General features: G+C 41.3%; 1 protein-coding gene across 1 annotated transcript in view; it reads left to right on the top strand.

Annotated features, from left to right (window-relative positions):
* Nucleotides 1-15,489, top strand: part of MED11 (mediator complex subunit 11) — a 278,176-nt gene extending 262,687 nt beyond the window's left edge. Inside the window, exon 4 of the mRNA XM_044059180.1 lies at nucleotides 15,484-15,489. Coding sequence (XP_043915115.1) covers nucleotides 15,484-15,489 — 6 coding nt within the window. The remainder of the gene's footprint in view (nucleotides 1-15,483) is intronic.
* Nucleotides 15,490-17,089: the final 1,600 nt, after the last annotated feature.

The following is a 17,089-nucleotide window of genomic DNA, read 5'->3' as shown; positions in this document are numbered from 1 at the left end:
GAATTACAGACTGTATCTCCTTTATTTATGACAAAAATGGGTTGCAACTACCTCACCCTCCAAAGGCCCATTTCATCTTGTCCATGCCCACCTCATCTGCTTTTTCTTCCATGGCCTAGTTAGATGATATCTGTACTGCAGCCACTTGTTCTAAGGCTCACACATTTGTATCACGTTATAAATTTGATATTGTTTCCTGGAGCAGGGCTTCATTCCTTTTGTCTGTGTTCCAGCATATCCTTCCTTAAGATCACCCAGGAGTTGTATAGCTGGGGACTGTACCCATTCGTGAGGAGGAATGAAAGAGACATCAGATTTATTAGTTATGTACTTACCATAACTTGGTATTTGTGTTTTCTTTCATTCCTCCTCACCTTCTGACCCAGCCACCCCCTTCTTGGCACTCTAGAAGACCTGGATGAAGTATTTTTTGGGAATTGTGGTTGTTCTTCGTGTTTCACTGTTGCAGTCATTACATTTGGGTAATCTGCTGGCAGGTTGTCCTCATTCGGCCTGAATATCAAAGTCTTGGGTCCTGCGTCGGTTGCTGTCTCCTCTTCCATCAGGTCATCAGGGGTATAAAACAGGCAGCCGACACCATTTTCTTTAGCCTTTCTTGCCGTGCGGTGCCTGAAGCAGAAGCAGTTCGCAAGTGCCAGTCGGAGAATTCAAGTTTCAGAACCGAAGTCTTCAATAAAAGCAAGTACCCCATTGGGGAAACTTTTTCTTGCTCCATACCAATGTCTGTAAAGGTAATAATTGCGTTACTTGTGGGAAGCAAATAGCTCATAAGGATTTTCATTTGTACTGTATTCCTTGCCTAGGCCCAGATCATAACGTGCCTTGCTGTCGGTTTTGTGCTAGATTTAACCAACGCACTATTAAGCGTCGGTATATCTTTGCTTCAAAATATTTTGGAAACAGATTTAACTACCCTGAAATGTCGTCTGATAGCAATCTGACTATTGGAGTTCACAAAAAATGTAAAGAAAAGGACAGGGACAGACTGTCGATGTCCAAAACCGACGACGAAGCTTCTCCTAAGCCAGTCGCCGGTACTCAGTGAGGCGCTTTCGCAGCCCCTGATACCCGCTACTTTTGAGTAGCAGGCCTCTACTGAGACCCATGTGTAGTCCAGTATGCCGCGAGATTCTCAAAGTATTGTACCCACGGATGTCTCTCCCTCAGATGGGCCCGGAGCCGCTGAGCAGGCACCAGCTTCTGAGGGTGTCTTCAGGCTTCAACATTTCTATATAAAACTGACGCCAGCTTCAAAAACAAAGAGAAAAGCAACTTCTAAGGCTAAAAACTTATGCATGAGACACGTGCTCAGGCCTCTATGCCCAAAAAGCAGATGATCAAAATGGCTGAAGACCAAATTATCTTGATCAGGGTTTCCCAACCCCCTCCCCGATAAGAGGCCTAGGCAAGACAATATTTCAAGGCTCATTCTACCAGGGCTACGGCTGCTTCATATGCCTTCTCTTCCAGAGCTTTTATTGATGAAGTGTGTGCTGCAGCCACTTGGTGTAAGACTCATACATTTGCTTCACATTATAAGTTAGATATTGTTTCCAGGAGCAGGGCATCCTTTGGCTCGACTGTGTTCCAACACATCCTTCCTTGAGGGCCACCCAGGGTTTATATAGCTGGGGACTCTGACCTAATAGTGAGGAGGAATGAAAAGGACAGCATCAGATTTAGAAGTTATTTACTTACCATAACTAGGTACCTGTTTTGTCCATTTTCATTCCTTCTTACATCCCTCCCATCCATCCCCTGGCCTGGTGCCTTTGTGAAGTGCTTGGAAGACTTTAGAACCCATGGGTTCCAGGTTTGAGCCTCAGATACTTTTTTCTCTGTAGTTGTAACCTTTTTCAGTTATAGGGCAACAAACTTGATCTGAGGAGTTGACAAAGGTACAGTGCATTATGGGTAGAGGGAGGAGCTTGAGACTGATCCTAAAGTCTAGGAAAGCAAAAGAGTTAGATAAGATAATGGATCAGAGACCCAGTAGTGAGGACGAATGAAAATGGACAACATAAATCTGATGTTGTTGCCTTCATTTGCTCTTCAACCTATGGGTTTCGGATTTGTGCATTGGATCTGACTTGGCCATATACTACTAGGCTCCAACATCTGAGCTCCTCCCCTACCCATGATGCTCCTTTCCTCCAAATCCCTCAGATCTCATTTGCCACATTTAGCTAAGCATTGGGTTGGCGACTTTCTGAGCTCCTTGGGGAATTCTGCCAGTAAGTGAAACCTTTTAAAAATGTTCAGGATTTTTGTGGTTAGTTCCATCTCTTCTTAGCCTTTGCTGTTTTTCTACCTATTTTTTGTCAGGGAAAGAGTTTTCTTTTTTTTTTTTTTTTTTTGGCGGGGGGTCTCTTTCCTCCCTTTTCCTATCCTTTCTCTTCCATCTGTTGAGCTAGACATGTCATATCAATATATTTTTTTATTGTTATATAATTTTTCTTGTTCCTAGTCACACATAAAAAAATATGTTGTAGTTTTCTCTAGTAGTGTGGTTAGTTGTTAATGCCATTTGCTTGTTGTGATATTCCGTTGCTTTGCTGCTGTTGCTGTTTTTAGAGCATGGCCTATCCTAAACCCACTGGGTTTTAAAGGTGCGGTACTTATGCACATACTGAGTGTGTTGTTTAGGGGTATCTCATCTTGATTCTGCCTATACGATCTCTTTTGTTTTTAACCAACGGGCACTTGACTGTGTAAGCAAGCTCATTTTGAAGGCGCTCCATCCAGGTTCTTGCTCGTCAGCTTACCCCTTCCACTTCAGGGTCTCAACCCCCCACTAAGAAACACAAAGACAGGAGGAGATCCCCCAGCAGATCTCGCCAGTCCGGGGATTCCCCCGCCAAAATTCCGAGGCCCTCAGAGCCAACTACTTCGGCTCCGATAGTTATATAAGCCTCCCCTCCTATTCGGAGTTGTAATTTCTACCCTGAATCTGTGTCTTCTAGACCAAAGTTCCCTCTCTTGCAGCAGCCTAGACCCTCTTCTTCCAGGCCTGCTTCAGTGGCTTCCTCTGTTAGATCCTTCTATAGCCTCTCCAAAGCCAAGGTGGATAGTATGATGGTAAAATTCCTCAAGGCACAAATTCAGCTGGGGATCTTGCCTGCTCCATCCCCTCCTGGATCTGCGAGTGACATCCCTGCCTTCACCCCTATTGCTCCTTCTCCAGTTCAACCCTGGAGCCAAGACATCTGATCTGACATGTACAGTTACCTCTACCCCGGTCTCCCTGTCTCACTCAGCTCCAATGGTTTCGGAGCCTAGCAATTGTCAGAGCCATAGCTTCAGCACCGGTTCTGAGGAGTTGATGTTAGCTACAAAATTTTCAAAGCTGTCTCTTCCTCTTGGGGCTTTGCCATTTGACAGTTCAGCTCTGACTTCCCATTCAGATCCGGGGGCAGTTGAGGTCGCAGGGCTTCTCTGTCAACAGCTTCTGCTCTGGTGGGGGTTCCTGGGGTATCCTGATCTCTCTTGGCTTTTGAGATGGTGGAGAGTTTCTCTCTTCACTAGAAGAGCCTCGGCTCTGCCTGCTTCGGACTCTGGTCTCCCCCTACCTGCATCTGTGCCTGAGGTATTTACTCTTTTCCCACTGGGATTGCCTACCCAGAAGAAGTTCCAGCCTGTTTCCCTTTTGAAACCCCCGGAGTCTTCTGATACCTCTCTGAAACACCCCACTCGTTCAAGCATATCCATTAGGGGGCATGTCTGGATCTCCTTGTGTGACTTTGCATAGCTTTTTAAGTCTTTTTTGTCAAAGATCCGTTTGCCGGATCTTCCCTTTTCAGACCCATAGTGAAAGAAACACTTTCCAAGTGTGAAAAAGATGGAAAGAATTTGTCTGCCTTTGGAGTATGTTTTTCGACCCCCAGTGGACCTTTTCAAGGACTCTGTAGGGAAGTTGCAAAATGTAGTTCAAGAAATCTCAATGTCCATTCCAAGACACGCATGAAACTAATTCTCCCAGAGGCAGAGGGAGAAATGATAATGGCAGAAGATGCCCTCGTGACATAGGAGGCCTGGAGAACTCAGGGTCCAGAGATTATTTCTTTGACAGGTCCCATCAGTGCTCCTGAAAAGAGGCCTGATTGTCTTCTTCTGGAGGCAGTCAGGGGTTATTTTTCCCTGCACCAAACGGCCTGGCTAAATATAACAAATGACACTTGGGTGCACAGAATTGCCAGAGGATATACCATACCCTTTCTCCTACCACCTGCATTGATTACAAGGTTCCCTGATGTTTCACGCAGTCAGAGGGAGCCAACAACCCTGCAAATTCAACAGCTGCTCACAGAAAAAGTCATCCAAGAGGTCCCACCAGACCAAATAGGATCCAGAACTTGCTCAAGGTTCTTTTTGGTTCCAAAGAAAACAGGAGACTTCAGCCTGAATAGTTCTACATGCTCTAGGTTCGATGTCTGCAGCCATAATCCTAGTACGCTTGGCGAGGTATCTCATGAGAATATTACAATGGATGCCCCAAACACAGTGGTTTTTTTTCAGTCACCCTGTGTCTGCGAAGATGAGAGTGACTCAAATATGGAAAAGTTACCTCTCATGGTGGATGCATTTTTGCCAGATCCAACAAGGTCAGCCATTCATACTTCCTCAGCCCAAGGCCATAGTGACCACGGATGCATCCCAGATTGGGTGAGGGGGACATTACCTAAGGAAGACAATCCAAGACACTTGGTCCCCTGAAGAGGCCAGTCTGCATATTAGTGTTCTAGAGATGAGAGCAGTGCTTCTAGTGTTGCAAGCATTCCAAGACTGTCTCCCTCTCAGGACAATTGTGATTCAAACAGACAATATGTCAGTAATTTGAGGAGTCAGATCTTGTCCCCTGTGACAAGAAGCTCTCAGTGTGTTTAAATGGGCAATAGTCTGCAGTCGTTTTCTGATGGCAGTGCACATTCCAGGGAAATCCAGTTTTATAGCAGACAAACTCAGCAGGTAAATCCTATTACCTCACGAGTGGTCCCTCAACCACAAACTGGTGGCATTGATCTTCTGTCAATGAGGTCAGCCTTCCTGTGATCTTTTGGCATCTCCCCTAAACAATAAGTGCAGCAGTTTCTTTGCCCTAGTCTCCCTGATGGAGGGGAGTCACTGAGGAATACTCTTCTCCACGATTGCCCCCCCCCAGTCTGTTATATGCCTATTCCCAAGTTTCTACAGAAAGTAGCCAGATTGATGAGCAGAGTCATCCTCATTGTACCTTAATGTCCTCAACAAGTTTGGTTCCCCTTTCTTTGGCCTCATCTTCTGTCCCCACCTTAGATCTGGGTTCCATCTCCAGTCCTTCTGTCCCATCTGACAGGACTGTTTCACCCAGACATTTCAAGCCTCAGACTGACCGCATGGTTTCTCCAATTCCATTGATGGCCAGGCAACCTCAGCTTTCTTCCCATGTGCATTCCATTATGTTATCACCCCATAAGCCATCTACCAGAAAATTGTACAAAAGTAAATGGAAACGTTTTGTCTCTTGAGTGGAGCAAAATCGCATAGATACATTTACAGCTCCTATTCACGCAGTCCTTGATTTTCTAGGTCGGTTGTTTAATGGCAGTGCAAGTTTATATATGATTAAGGTTCAGCTAGCAGCAATTTCAAATTTCCATGTGGGATTCAGGAATTCTACTTTGGCTTCCTATAAAATTTGCTAAGTATTTTTGAAGGGTACTCTGTTGCTCAGACCCCCTTTTAAAGATCCCATTACCCCATGGGATTTAAGTCTAGTACTACAAACCCTGATGCAGTTAAATTGTGAACTTGTAGCTAAATGTGATGCAATATTTTTATCTTGGAAGACAACCTTTCTGGTCACTATAGCTTTGGCCAGATGAATATCAGAACTTCAAGCACTATCATCAAAACCTCTTTACTTAGTGGGTTACCTTATGTACCATTGCTTCCTTTCAACTGAAGGTGATGTCAGCATCGAATATTAACCAGACTATTGACCTCCCCATATTCTTTCCAAACTTCAGTAACGAAGGAGAATACATTATTGCATTTACTGGATGTGCACAGGGAGTTATGGTTTTACTTACACTCTATGAAGAATTTGAGGAAATCAGGCAAACGTTGTCTTTACACATCAAAGGATGGGGAAGCTGTCACTGATGTATCTATAGCTAGATGGATTATATTGTGTATTTCCTTTGTATGCAGAAAGTTGAGTAGTCCTCTTCAGAGACATGTAAAGGCTCATTCTATTAGATCCATGGCTACTTTTACTGTATTCCTATCTAGAGCTTCCATGGATGATATTTGTGCAGCTGTGACTGAGCTGTCCCATATGTCAAGGATGAATGAAAATTGACATCAGATAAACAAGTTATGTTCTTACCATAATGTTCCATCTGTGTTGTCCATTTTCATTCATCCTTAACTCCCCACCCTCCTACCTCCTCACCTATATGAAGAAGCTACTATATGAGGACACATTAGACACCTTATGTTCCTTAGGTGTTGAACTCCAGTGATGGCACTTTGTAGGGGTGCCTATTTCTTCAGTTTCCAGTTAATTTTTCTGCATCGAGCTATATGTATTATCTGAGGGAATGAGGACCAGAGCATCATGGGTAGGGAGGAGCTTGAGAGTTTTAGGCTTCCACAAGCTGAAATAGCGTCCGGGTCAGATCCGAATCCCATATGTTAAGGATGAATGAAAATGGACAACACAGATGGAACGTTATGGTAAGAACATAAGTTTATTTTCTTTTCTTTTTTTTTTTTCTGTTTTTTTTTTTTTAAACCTTCCTACAATGACAGAACTTCTGTTTCATTCCTTGCAGTTGAGGAGTGAGTGGAACACCCTGTGGGGGAAGTGAACTTCTTGAAGTTGGGGCATAGCAATAAACTGAATATGGATTAATTTCCATTTCTAAGATTTATTAATTGTTCAGATGTGTAACTTTCACTCTTTTAATACAAATAACACAAGGCATATTTCTGAATTTTGTCTCAAAGCAAAGATGCACTTTTAAATATTGTGACTGCATGTCATGGTATGTCTGACAGATCAATGTTTGCTGTTAATTGTTGATAACAGTTTGAATTGCGAGACTTAAAAGTGAAAATACTGGAGCACCACAGCTGAATGTGTAAAAATGGGAACTTAGAAAAGTTAAGTCTGAAATTGATGTTTCTCAAGACTATTCCCTTTTCTCCAAGGTATGGCTTTGCCAGAGTTGGAATATGCAGGCATTGGGGGGTGGAGGGGAGTGCATCGAGTTCTTGCCCCCTGTAAAAAGCAACTTTAATGGAGAACAGCAATTTCTGACATTTCACTCTTCTGCGGTTTTTCTGTTGGACTTAAAACAAGTACATGTCATGCAATTACAGTAGAGAGCCGGTATGTGCATACATGTCATGCAATTACAGCAGAGAGCCAGGTATGTGCATACGTGTCATGAAATTACAGTAGAGAGACACGTATGTGCATATACCAGTTGCACACAGTGCACTGCTGTCATCAATCTAACCTGGATACTGGATGTAATAATAATAATAAGGGAGATATTATAGACCTTATTTAACAGGCTGGGCAGGGTATAGCTCCAGCTAATGATTGGCTACTTGCTGTTAGTGGCATAAATTGAGACACTACTTTCTGTGCTGATTATACTGGTTGGGACTCAATGTTTTACCTTCCTTCCTAAGTAAAGAAGCTTCTTACCACGTATCTCTTGTTCTTCTGTATTGTTCCACTAACAGTATTATATTGGTAGTAAATCGGTAAGCTGAATTCATTTTTCCAGTAAGATAACAGGTTAATTTTAACATGCACATAAGGGCAATGACTTTATAATCACCCACTTAATTGATGCATGAAGTCAACTGGTTCATGAATAAATGATCAAAGATAGATCTCTGTTGCAGTAACCTAATCTGGTTATAGTCTGAAAGAGTGAACACTTTTTTTCTGCTTTTTAAAAAAAAAAAAAAGCAAATGTTGTGATAAGTGAATGCTGGTGGCAGTCTTTTGTATGGGATCACATGCAGCAAGGTAAAAGGAATTTGCTCTTGTCCCTGAATTAGTGTATATAATAAGCAGGTGGTGTGGGGTTGATGGGTGCTTGCCCCATGCAGAAAAAAAATTATATTTTTGATCACTTTAGATTAGCTCTAAAGTGATTGCTCTTTTAATGTTTGATATTTCATTAGACACTCTAATCTAATTGCATCCTGTTATCACAGCAACCGACTAGCTTTCAAAAGCTAAAGGTGCCATCCATGCACTCCAGATGTCAGGAGCTTGAACAGATCTCCATAAAGTTGTAGAGCAAAAAAACTTCAGTTTTTTGGGGTTTTTTTTGTCACCGATGATGGTGTTCCTTCAGTGGGCTGGTGAAACTGTTGGTCGGCTAGTAATCTTCAAGGTGGCTATATTACAATGTCGAAATGTAATATCGAACACCAAATGAGCGAAATGTATTTATCAAAATGCATTTAAGCGAATCGATGAAAACTTTACAGGGCAAAGATGTAGTTGGCCAACTACACAGTGCTGCTCCTTTCTCCACTGTAGTGCGATCCCGGAGTTGGTATATTTAGTTAGGGGGTTTGGGGGGGCAGAGCCTCTCATGTTGGGGGGTGTGGGTGGTGAAGCCCCCCACGTAGTTATGTTTGTAAGTGTGTGTGTGTGTGTGTGTGTGTGTGTGTGTGAGCAAATTTTTTCTCAGGGAAAGAATTTGCTGTTTTGACCATTTGTGTTTTAGTGCGTTCGGTCTGTACATGTTGATGAAGAGGCATTCGCTTAAATGCCTCTTTGGTGTTATAATATAGACGCATCTTCAAGAGCTGAGATGATAAGTCATCATTGAGAAAGCTCCATTAACTTTTATTTTATGAAGGAAATTTGCATTTTTCTGGGAAAATTGTTGTGTTTAGATAGAAAACTGAATTTGTTCAAACTATCTTTGTATTTTTTAGGGAATTATGGAAATGCTTGTCAACTTGCTGTAAGGAAAAAAAATACTTTTGTGTGTCTGGGGCAGGATACTGTGGTTGGGGAGGTGGGACTGTAAGTGGTTTATTTACCTTAGAACCACTTCTCCACCTTATAAGTTGTACTCTTCCTCTGCTTACCTGTGGAGCAGCCTGTGGTCTCTGCTGTAGTATTTCCCTGCGCACAAAAAGCTGAAAGTTTCATAGGAGTCTTCCAGTGTCAAGGATGTTCATATACTGCTGCCTCCTCTGGTGGGTGACTGCTGTGGCCACTTGTTCTTAGACCACCCATCTTTCCCCCCCAGTCCTATTGGTGTAACTTTTTCAGCCATCAAAAGACATGGATATAGTTGCATCCCTACAACTGTAGGGATGCGCTTGGTGGGCAAGAAAGAGATACTTTTGGCAGTATCAGGGGAGGGGGACAGGTGATAACTAGGACCAGTATGCCTGAGATGGGTCTGTCTGGCCAGGGAGAAAGTGTTTAGTGAAAATAAAAAGCTTTCAGTCTCCTGTGTCTATTTCCGTGGATAGCTAGATTATCTGGGATTTGCCAAAGAACTTTGTCCTCTCATTCTTCAAGAAAGAGTTTCTTCCCTTTCTGACCAGGAATCTTGTTCAAAAGTGCAGACATTGCGGAGGGATGGTTGTATTTCAGGAAAGTCTTATCAGAGTCCTGATTCTGAGAAGAGCATTTCATTCTGTGAAGAACATTTCATCAGGTGACACTGCAAAAAAGTTTTTTTTTCTGACACTTTGTCTAAGATGAATAAGGTTTTTCAGTAGGACCAGAGTGAAGTTCTTGTGGCATGAAAATATATTAGGATTTATTACATTTGGAGATGCCAAAAGCTGCAACTAGGCCTATTTTTCTTGCCATTTTTTTCCTTACCCAGTAGTCCACCTTCTGCCCTCAGGAAGTCTGACAAAACTATACAACGTACCCCAAACAAGTATGCTTTCTAATCCTAAACCAGATCTAACAGTAATTTTATCTTCCCAAATCTGCTTCTGCTAAACTGGTAACACCTGCTTACCCAATTCCCCCAGACAAGGATGGGAAAGCAGTGGATAAGGTAGGGAAGAAAATATACTCTTCTAGTACTTTTACTTTCTGAATTTTAAACTGTCAAGCTGTTAAGTTTTGTTAAAGTAAAAATATACAGAAGTTAATGGATAACCTTCCTTCTGAGGTGCAACAAAAAATCATTAAATTCTTCTGTGACAAATGATTCACATGTGAGTAAGCATATTTTAATGCTCGCCTGTGATATTGCTATTTTTTGCTCCAGAGATGCAGCTTCTGAATCAGTTTGAGGAGATTTGCATGGCTTTGTTCTCAAATTCTTCCTGATGTTAAATCTGAGATTTTAAGTTCTCCTTTGGATAAACAGGTTATTTTGGGTCCTTCTGTAGCTGAGGTGATTAAAAGGTGTGATGAAAGGAGAAAACTGATTCAAGGAGTTTCTTAGATTTTCAACCCTCCTTGCTTTGTTAGTAATTTTCCCTTCTTCTTGGCACCCTTTTTTAGTAAGCAATTTAAGCAGCAAACATGGTTTTAAAAAGCAATAGAAAGGAGGCCCTGAAAAGAAAGAAAAGCTTGTAATAATCCAGAACTCTCAGCAGTCAGCATGACTATCTGCCTGTTCAGTCTGTTTTTCCCATCCTATTCTGGCGACCTTTCGATATGTCAGAGACTTATCTCCCTTTGTGGGATCAGATTCTGTCAGACAGCTGGGTTCTGCCGGTAGCCCAACAAGGGGTATGCTCAGCAATGGGAATACCTCCTCCTCCCTTTGTGAGGGATTCCTGTTACCCAAGGAACCAGATCTGTTTTCTCCCATCTTGCAACACACAATGTCTCTGGGAGAATCTCCTAGGAATATTTTATTAAGGAATTTTTATAGTTCCCAAAACAATGGGATCCTGGAGGGGCCTGTCCTGAATCTTTCTTTTCTAAATGTTTTTGTCAAGATTTCAAAGCACAAAATGTTTTAGTCAGTCTCTTGTACCTCTGATCCCCTTTCTAACTTTTAGTAAAGCTGGATCTAAAAGATACCTGTCATCACATCCCCATTGCGCAGCCTTTTAGGCACTGTTTAAAATGTTCTATATCTGGATTACATTATAATTTCTCTGTTTTACCCTTTGAGCTGTCCACAGCACCAAGGGTATTCACAAAATACTTATCTCTGGTCATTGCTTACTGCAGACTTCAAGGTATTCATATTTGAACACTTGTCTTTGCTGACTTTTTTTAGCTGCTAATATACATTTGGCAACTGTTCTAAAACTTCTATAAAATTTGTGTTTTCACAGAAGTTTTTAGAACTTTTCTGCCTTCCCTTCTCACATATTTATTGCTCTACCATGGGAAGAGCCTTTATTTCTCCAGATAAAGTTGACTTGTTTCAGTGGTTCTTGAGTTTTTCCCAGTCAAAACCATACATTTACAGGGGAGTATCTCATGAGTCTGGGGGCTACATGGCATCAGTGAATCTCATGCTTCCCCTGCCCATACTATACTTGAGGAAAATACAGTGGTATCTCAGCTCAGTTTGGACTAAATATTACACCTGTTGTCCTTGCAAATTCAAGTTCTGGAGTTGTAGGAGGAGACTGAATGGTGTGTGGACAAAATAGCTTCCACTACAAGGCTTCCATTCCCCCTTCTGACCCCGTGTGTGTGTGTGTGTGTGTGTGTGTGTGTGTGTGTGTGTGTGTGTGTGTGTGTGTGTGTGTGTGTGTGAGCGCTCCATGGGCACCAGTACACAGACCGTATAAATAGTGGAGAGATGTTGTCATTTATTGATGCTTTGAAGGCCTACAGATCTCTGCAGGTGTACATAAACACTACCACAGGTCATGTAGTACATAAATAGGGGGTACCAGATCTTATCCCCTTTGCTGACTTGCTATGATGGCCTTTGAGGTAGCAACTCAGCTCAATTTATTTTCTCTTCAGGCTTCATACATTCCATCAGAGTAAAACATGGATCTGATGTCAGAATTCATTTCAGCCTCACTGATGGGGCTTGGATCCATTTCCTCGGATCTGACTTGGCCGCTGTACAAGCTCATAGCAATCCTGTACTCTTGAGCTTCACCCTTACCCAGAATGCTCCACCCCTCATTACCTCCGATCTTATTTGCCACTTCCAGCAATAAGAAGTGGTTTTCTGATCCCTCAAGTGACTGGCTGATAAGTAGTTTAATTTTTTACTTACTGTCATTATTCTAATTTTCTTCTTCTAGTTCACTTTAGTCTATAAATTTAACCTTTTTCACCCTTACCATTTTTTTTCTGGTATTCTAAGTATTGCTTGTAATCCCATCCCTCTATATACATAGTAGCCTTAAATACCATTGTTGGTATCTCCCTCCCCTTTACTGTTTCTTTAAAAAAAATTTAACCCCAGAGCATTGGCAGATCGCAGAAATGAATTAATACTAGAAGTCCTTCTTCCCTCGTCCTTTGATGCCATATCTGGACCAGCTAAAGAAAAAAAGAGAGAAAAAGGTAGCTCTTACCTCTCCCAGTTCCTGTTCTGCTTCATCTAGAGCAGAAAAATATGTAAAAAGGGCTTCCTTGGATCCTACAGTTCGGACCATTTGAGGAAGAAGCTTAAATTCTCGGTTTCCAGCTATTGTATTGGATCTGACAAAGTCAAAACATTCCCCTCGGATCAGATGGTTTCTTTGGATCCGAAGTTTTTGAAAAAGCAGGATTTGTCAGATCTGAAGCCCTCGGATCTTGCCTCCACCTTACCCAGAACAAGGTATTCTCCTTTGGTGGATCCTTTTTCATTGAAGATGCCATCTCCCTTTTTGGAAATATCTAAATCCCTATCTGCTCTCTCTACCCATTCATCTAGAAGCTTCACTGAAGATGATGTAGAGATGCTAGTGATGAAGTTGCTCTTGGTGCAGAGTCAGTCTATCCCTTTTTCCTGCTCCTACCCCATTGGGTCAGGAAACCCCAGTGTCAGAAACCACACCTCTGGCAGTTCCTCCCCTGACTCCAGCTCAGGTCTCGGAGCCACTGGATCCAAATCATCCATCTCCATATGCCTCTAATACAAGGATCTTGCTATCCCCAGATCCAAGACTTGCTCTGAGCTCTTCGATCCAGTCTGGTCCAGAGATCTCTTGGACCCATTTCTATCCTGTGTGATCTGAGGTACTGCATTCAACTCTGGGAACTTCAGAGCCATCTCTGCATCTCAGAGCTTTGGCGATGGTCAGTTCGGGTTTGACTTCAGCCTCTGGGTGGATATCCTCAGAGCAGGTGAGACTGCAGATCAGAGGCTTATTTTTTCAGATCCGAGTCTTTACCCCTGTCTGGGATGGTCTGCTTTTAGGGTGTTGGAGAGAGCTTTGTCTGCACCTCAGACTCAGAAGATGCTTTCCCCTTTGGGTCCTTCTGCTCCCCCATCTCTGCACCATGAGACTCGACTAACTTCTCTACAGGGACAGCCATTACCAAAACCCCAGACTTCACACAAGACTGTTCCCACCTCTTCTGATACATCTCCAGAGTCTTTTCACAGAGGAAGTTCCTAAGAAGAGGTCATGCAAGAGGAAGTATATTGATTCCCCTGAATCCGTCACTGAGGACACAGATTTTGATGAGAGAGAAGGGTCCCCATGGTCACCTCCTGAAGACATCTCATTCAGAGACATTCTGGAGATCTTGAAACAGAGAGGTGGCTGGAAGGTCAGCAACACTTCGGAGGAATCTGTGCTACTGGATGCTTTTGGTACTGGCCCATCTACTTCCTGGGTGGTCCTGTCCACTGACAAGCACCAGGAATTAGTCTCGTAGTGGGCTTGGAAAGAACCTGACATCATTGAGCCCATTCCAAAAAAGCAGACCAGATCATGTTCCCACCAGGAATCAAGCCCTTTAGGTCTAAAGGTCCACTAGTATATACCATGGTTGTGGCAGCAACCACCAAAAAGGAATTTGCTGATGACAGTACCACTGTCCATCCCCCCAACAAGGAGTCCTGAGCGATAGACAGGTTTGGGAAGCATGTCTATGCTTCAGTGACCTTTGCCTTAAGGTCTCTGAACTACTTGGCACACTTTACTAGGCTTCAGAGGGATCTCATCAAGGAGCTTTCAGTTACCCTTGCAGGATCCGTATCTGAAGATGTGAAAGATTTCATCACTTCTCAGCTGGCAAATTTACAATCCATATGAAATTCCTCTGAGCCTTATTTCCAATATGGCAGAAGAAACCTCAAGAGCAAAGTTAAGATATTGACTTATAAAAGGAAATACTGGTGATGCAAAAGGTAAAATCACCAACAGCTTTAATGAGACAAATAACAGATACACGTAGACTGACTTAGCGCTTTCACCCAACTAGGGCATCTTCTTAACTTTGGACTGGAAGTTTCATTTAATTTCTGGGGTTGCTGAAGGTTTTCACCACCACGGCTTTAGGTTTCCACTACATTGAACTGAGTGGAACATTTTGAGTAAGGACAACTACAGTGCAAACAAAGACTGTTTGCGGTTTTGTTATGGGCTGAACAGCCGGAGTAAATATTCCATTTAGTTTTTCCTTGCTGGCCGCAACAATTGTGCATCTTATTGACTTTGGTTGGATTATCACCATCTATGCTGAATTGGGATCGGTTTTCTGGTTTTGAGCTGAACAGCTACCCTAGTTGCTACAGATCACAAAAATGCTGAGATTTTGCAACCGGTGTTTATCTTTTGGTACGTAGTTACATCCTGTACAAGCGAGGCGTTCCTGTGTAGTTAACGTTTATTCAACCAGCCAGCATTTTAACAGACACCAATTGTTAAACAAGCGTTCACTGTTTTCTTTTCACCACAAGAGACGTGGACTTTTTTCCAGCACAAAGGTCGAGGACTGTCTTAAAAAACAGGAGTGAGTACATTTATACTTGTTTGTTTTCAGCTACTACTATTCTCTGTGACATACTTTCAGGACTACAGTTGCTTGTTTTAGGAAGTTGTTGAGTTGATCCAACACACGGTTATTGACTGTCTTGAGTTTTTTCAACTAACAGAACTATTATTCAGGAACAGAAACTGCTTTTTGGATTGGAACTGCCAATACTTTACAGTGGGTATACACAGCCTTTGTCATACAGGTTTCCACATCAAAGTGGTGCTAATTTTACTATAGTTATTACAACAGAGGCTGTCTATTATCAGGAACTATCACTTCATTGTTATTCACCTTGAGTAGTAAAATCTTAATTTACACAAGAGTTAAACGGAGGTAATTTCACAAACAACAATACTTCCGTTTTGCTTATTTATTCGAGTGAGAAGCAATTCAGGACTTTTTAGCACAATACGAAGTGACGTGAACCTTGATTTAATAGACTTGGCAATTACAAATTGTCGAACGGTTTACAATATTTGTTTTTTTTACAAATTTTGTATTTTATTATTCATTTAATTTTATTTTATTGTTTATTTAGATTTATTTATTACTTTTATTTTTAGGTATAATGTTAGAACTAAACTTAAGAGAGAAAAGTCATTAGTATGGTGCTTTTGAGTGGAACTGATTTGTTTTATCAGACCTAATTTGTGAATTTATATTTTTTGTATTGTAAACATTTAATGAACAGGATTGTTGCAATTTTTACAGATACAAACTAGGTTATTTTCTTAACTAGAACACTTGATATTATAGGATCTTGTTGATTTAGAGTATAGCCATTGCATATACAATGCAGGTTTTGACAAGTTTTGTGGTAACGTGTTTTTAAATGCTTTATCATGTTTTGAGACTTGACTGTTGGATTTTACTACAGGAATTATCGCTTGTTTATTAAAGGTGAATTTATTAATTTATTAACAGTCATATTCTCTTCTTTAAGGGACTTAAAAATTATTTCAGAATTATTGGTATTTACATTAGAGAAATACATTTTACTTATCAAACAAACACACTGAGTCATAGTGACCTTCAGTCACTAAAGTTTGGTTAAATAGACTAATTAAAACACCATTACAACCATGGAACAACTTATGATTCAGTACTTAGATATATCCAGACAAATTATTTCCTTACTACAAGGAAACAAAGACAATGACAAAAATGACAGCATTACTAGCTTGCAAGCTGAATTATTTACCCTACATACTCCACCTGGCACTAACAGGGATAGAAGTCATAACACATTTCCACTGAGGAAATATAAAACCCCGAAGGAAGCTAGTGCAGAAGTGATAAAAGTAATCCAATAACCAGGCGATAGCTGTAAAAACCGTAGTGTTAGCACTTTATTAAACAAGAACTTTCGGTAGGTTCAATAACCCACCTTCCTCAGACAAAACAGTTACTGACAAGGAGAAGGGAGTTTAAATACTTTAGTCCCTCCCAATTAATAAACTTTTAATTGATATCCACCTTCAATTAAGAAATTCCATGTCACTATTAATGTACATTACAAATAAAAACGTTTTTTATATATAAAAACACCATTGTTAAAAACACCATTATTTAAAAACAATCTTTAAGATTTAAATTTCATCATTACATACAAGTTACTTAAGCGGTTTTGATTGTTGATTAAATAATATACAATTGATCCAACCGCTTTTAAAATCAAAAAGCCGTTTCTACTTGATTTTGGCTGTATGAACCTATGTGTGCTATAGAGTGATGGCAAGCTCCTATAGCCATACAAGGCAAAACTAACCCCCCGCTCCTCAAATAAAGACAAAAACCACTAACTCATGTTTGGGGCATGTGTACCTACAAATAATATCGGTGTGGCACCCAAGCCCACAGGTAGCTTAACCAATGCACCATCTCACTGCAAGTAAGGGCTATGGCTATACTTATATAACCAATGTATAAATAAATTACTAAAAATGTCTAAAAATGACCCATAATTCATGAAAAACCCAAAGGTAAACTGATCAGGACAAAATGAGTATATTATCTCCTCATAGCTATAGTTTTAAGGATACAGGATAGAGAAACAGCGTCATTTAAACCAGGATATATGTACGCTCCAGTTCTCACCTGCCAAAACAATTCTTCCTTTTCCAGGTTCACCTGCCAGGGGCCACTATTTAGATCTGTTGTTACTTGTTT

This window comes from Protopterus annectens, chromosome 17.part0, assembly GCF_019279795.1.
Source record: "Protopterus annectens isolate FY-2018-M chromosome 17.part0, PAN1.0, whole genome shotgun sequence".
Classification (NCBI taxonomy): Eukaryota; Metazoa; Chordata; order Ceratodontiformes; family Protopteridae; genus Protopterus; species Protopterus annectens.
Note: the sequence above shows the minus strand (reverse complement) of the source record. Positions and strands in the feature narration are given on the sequence as shown.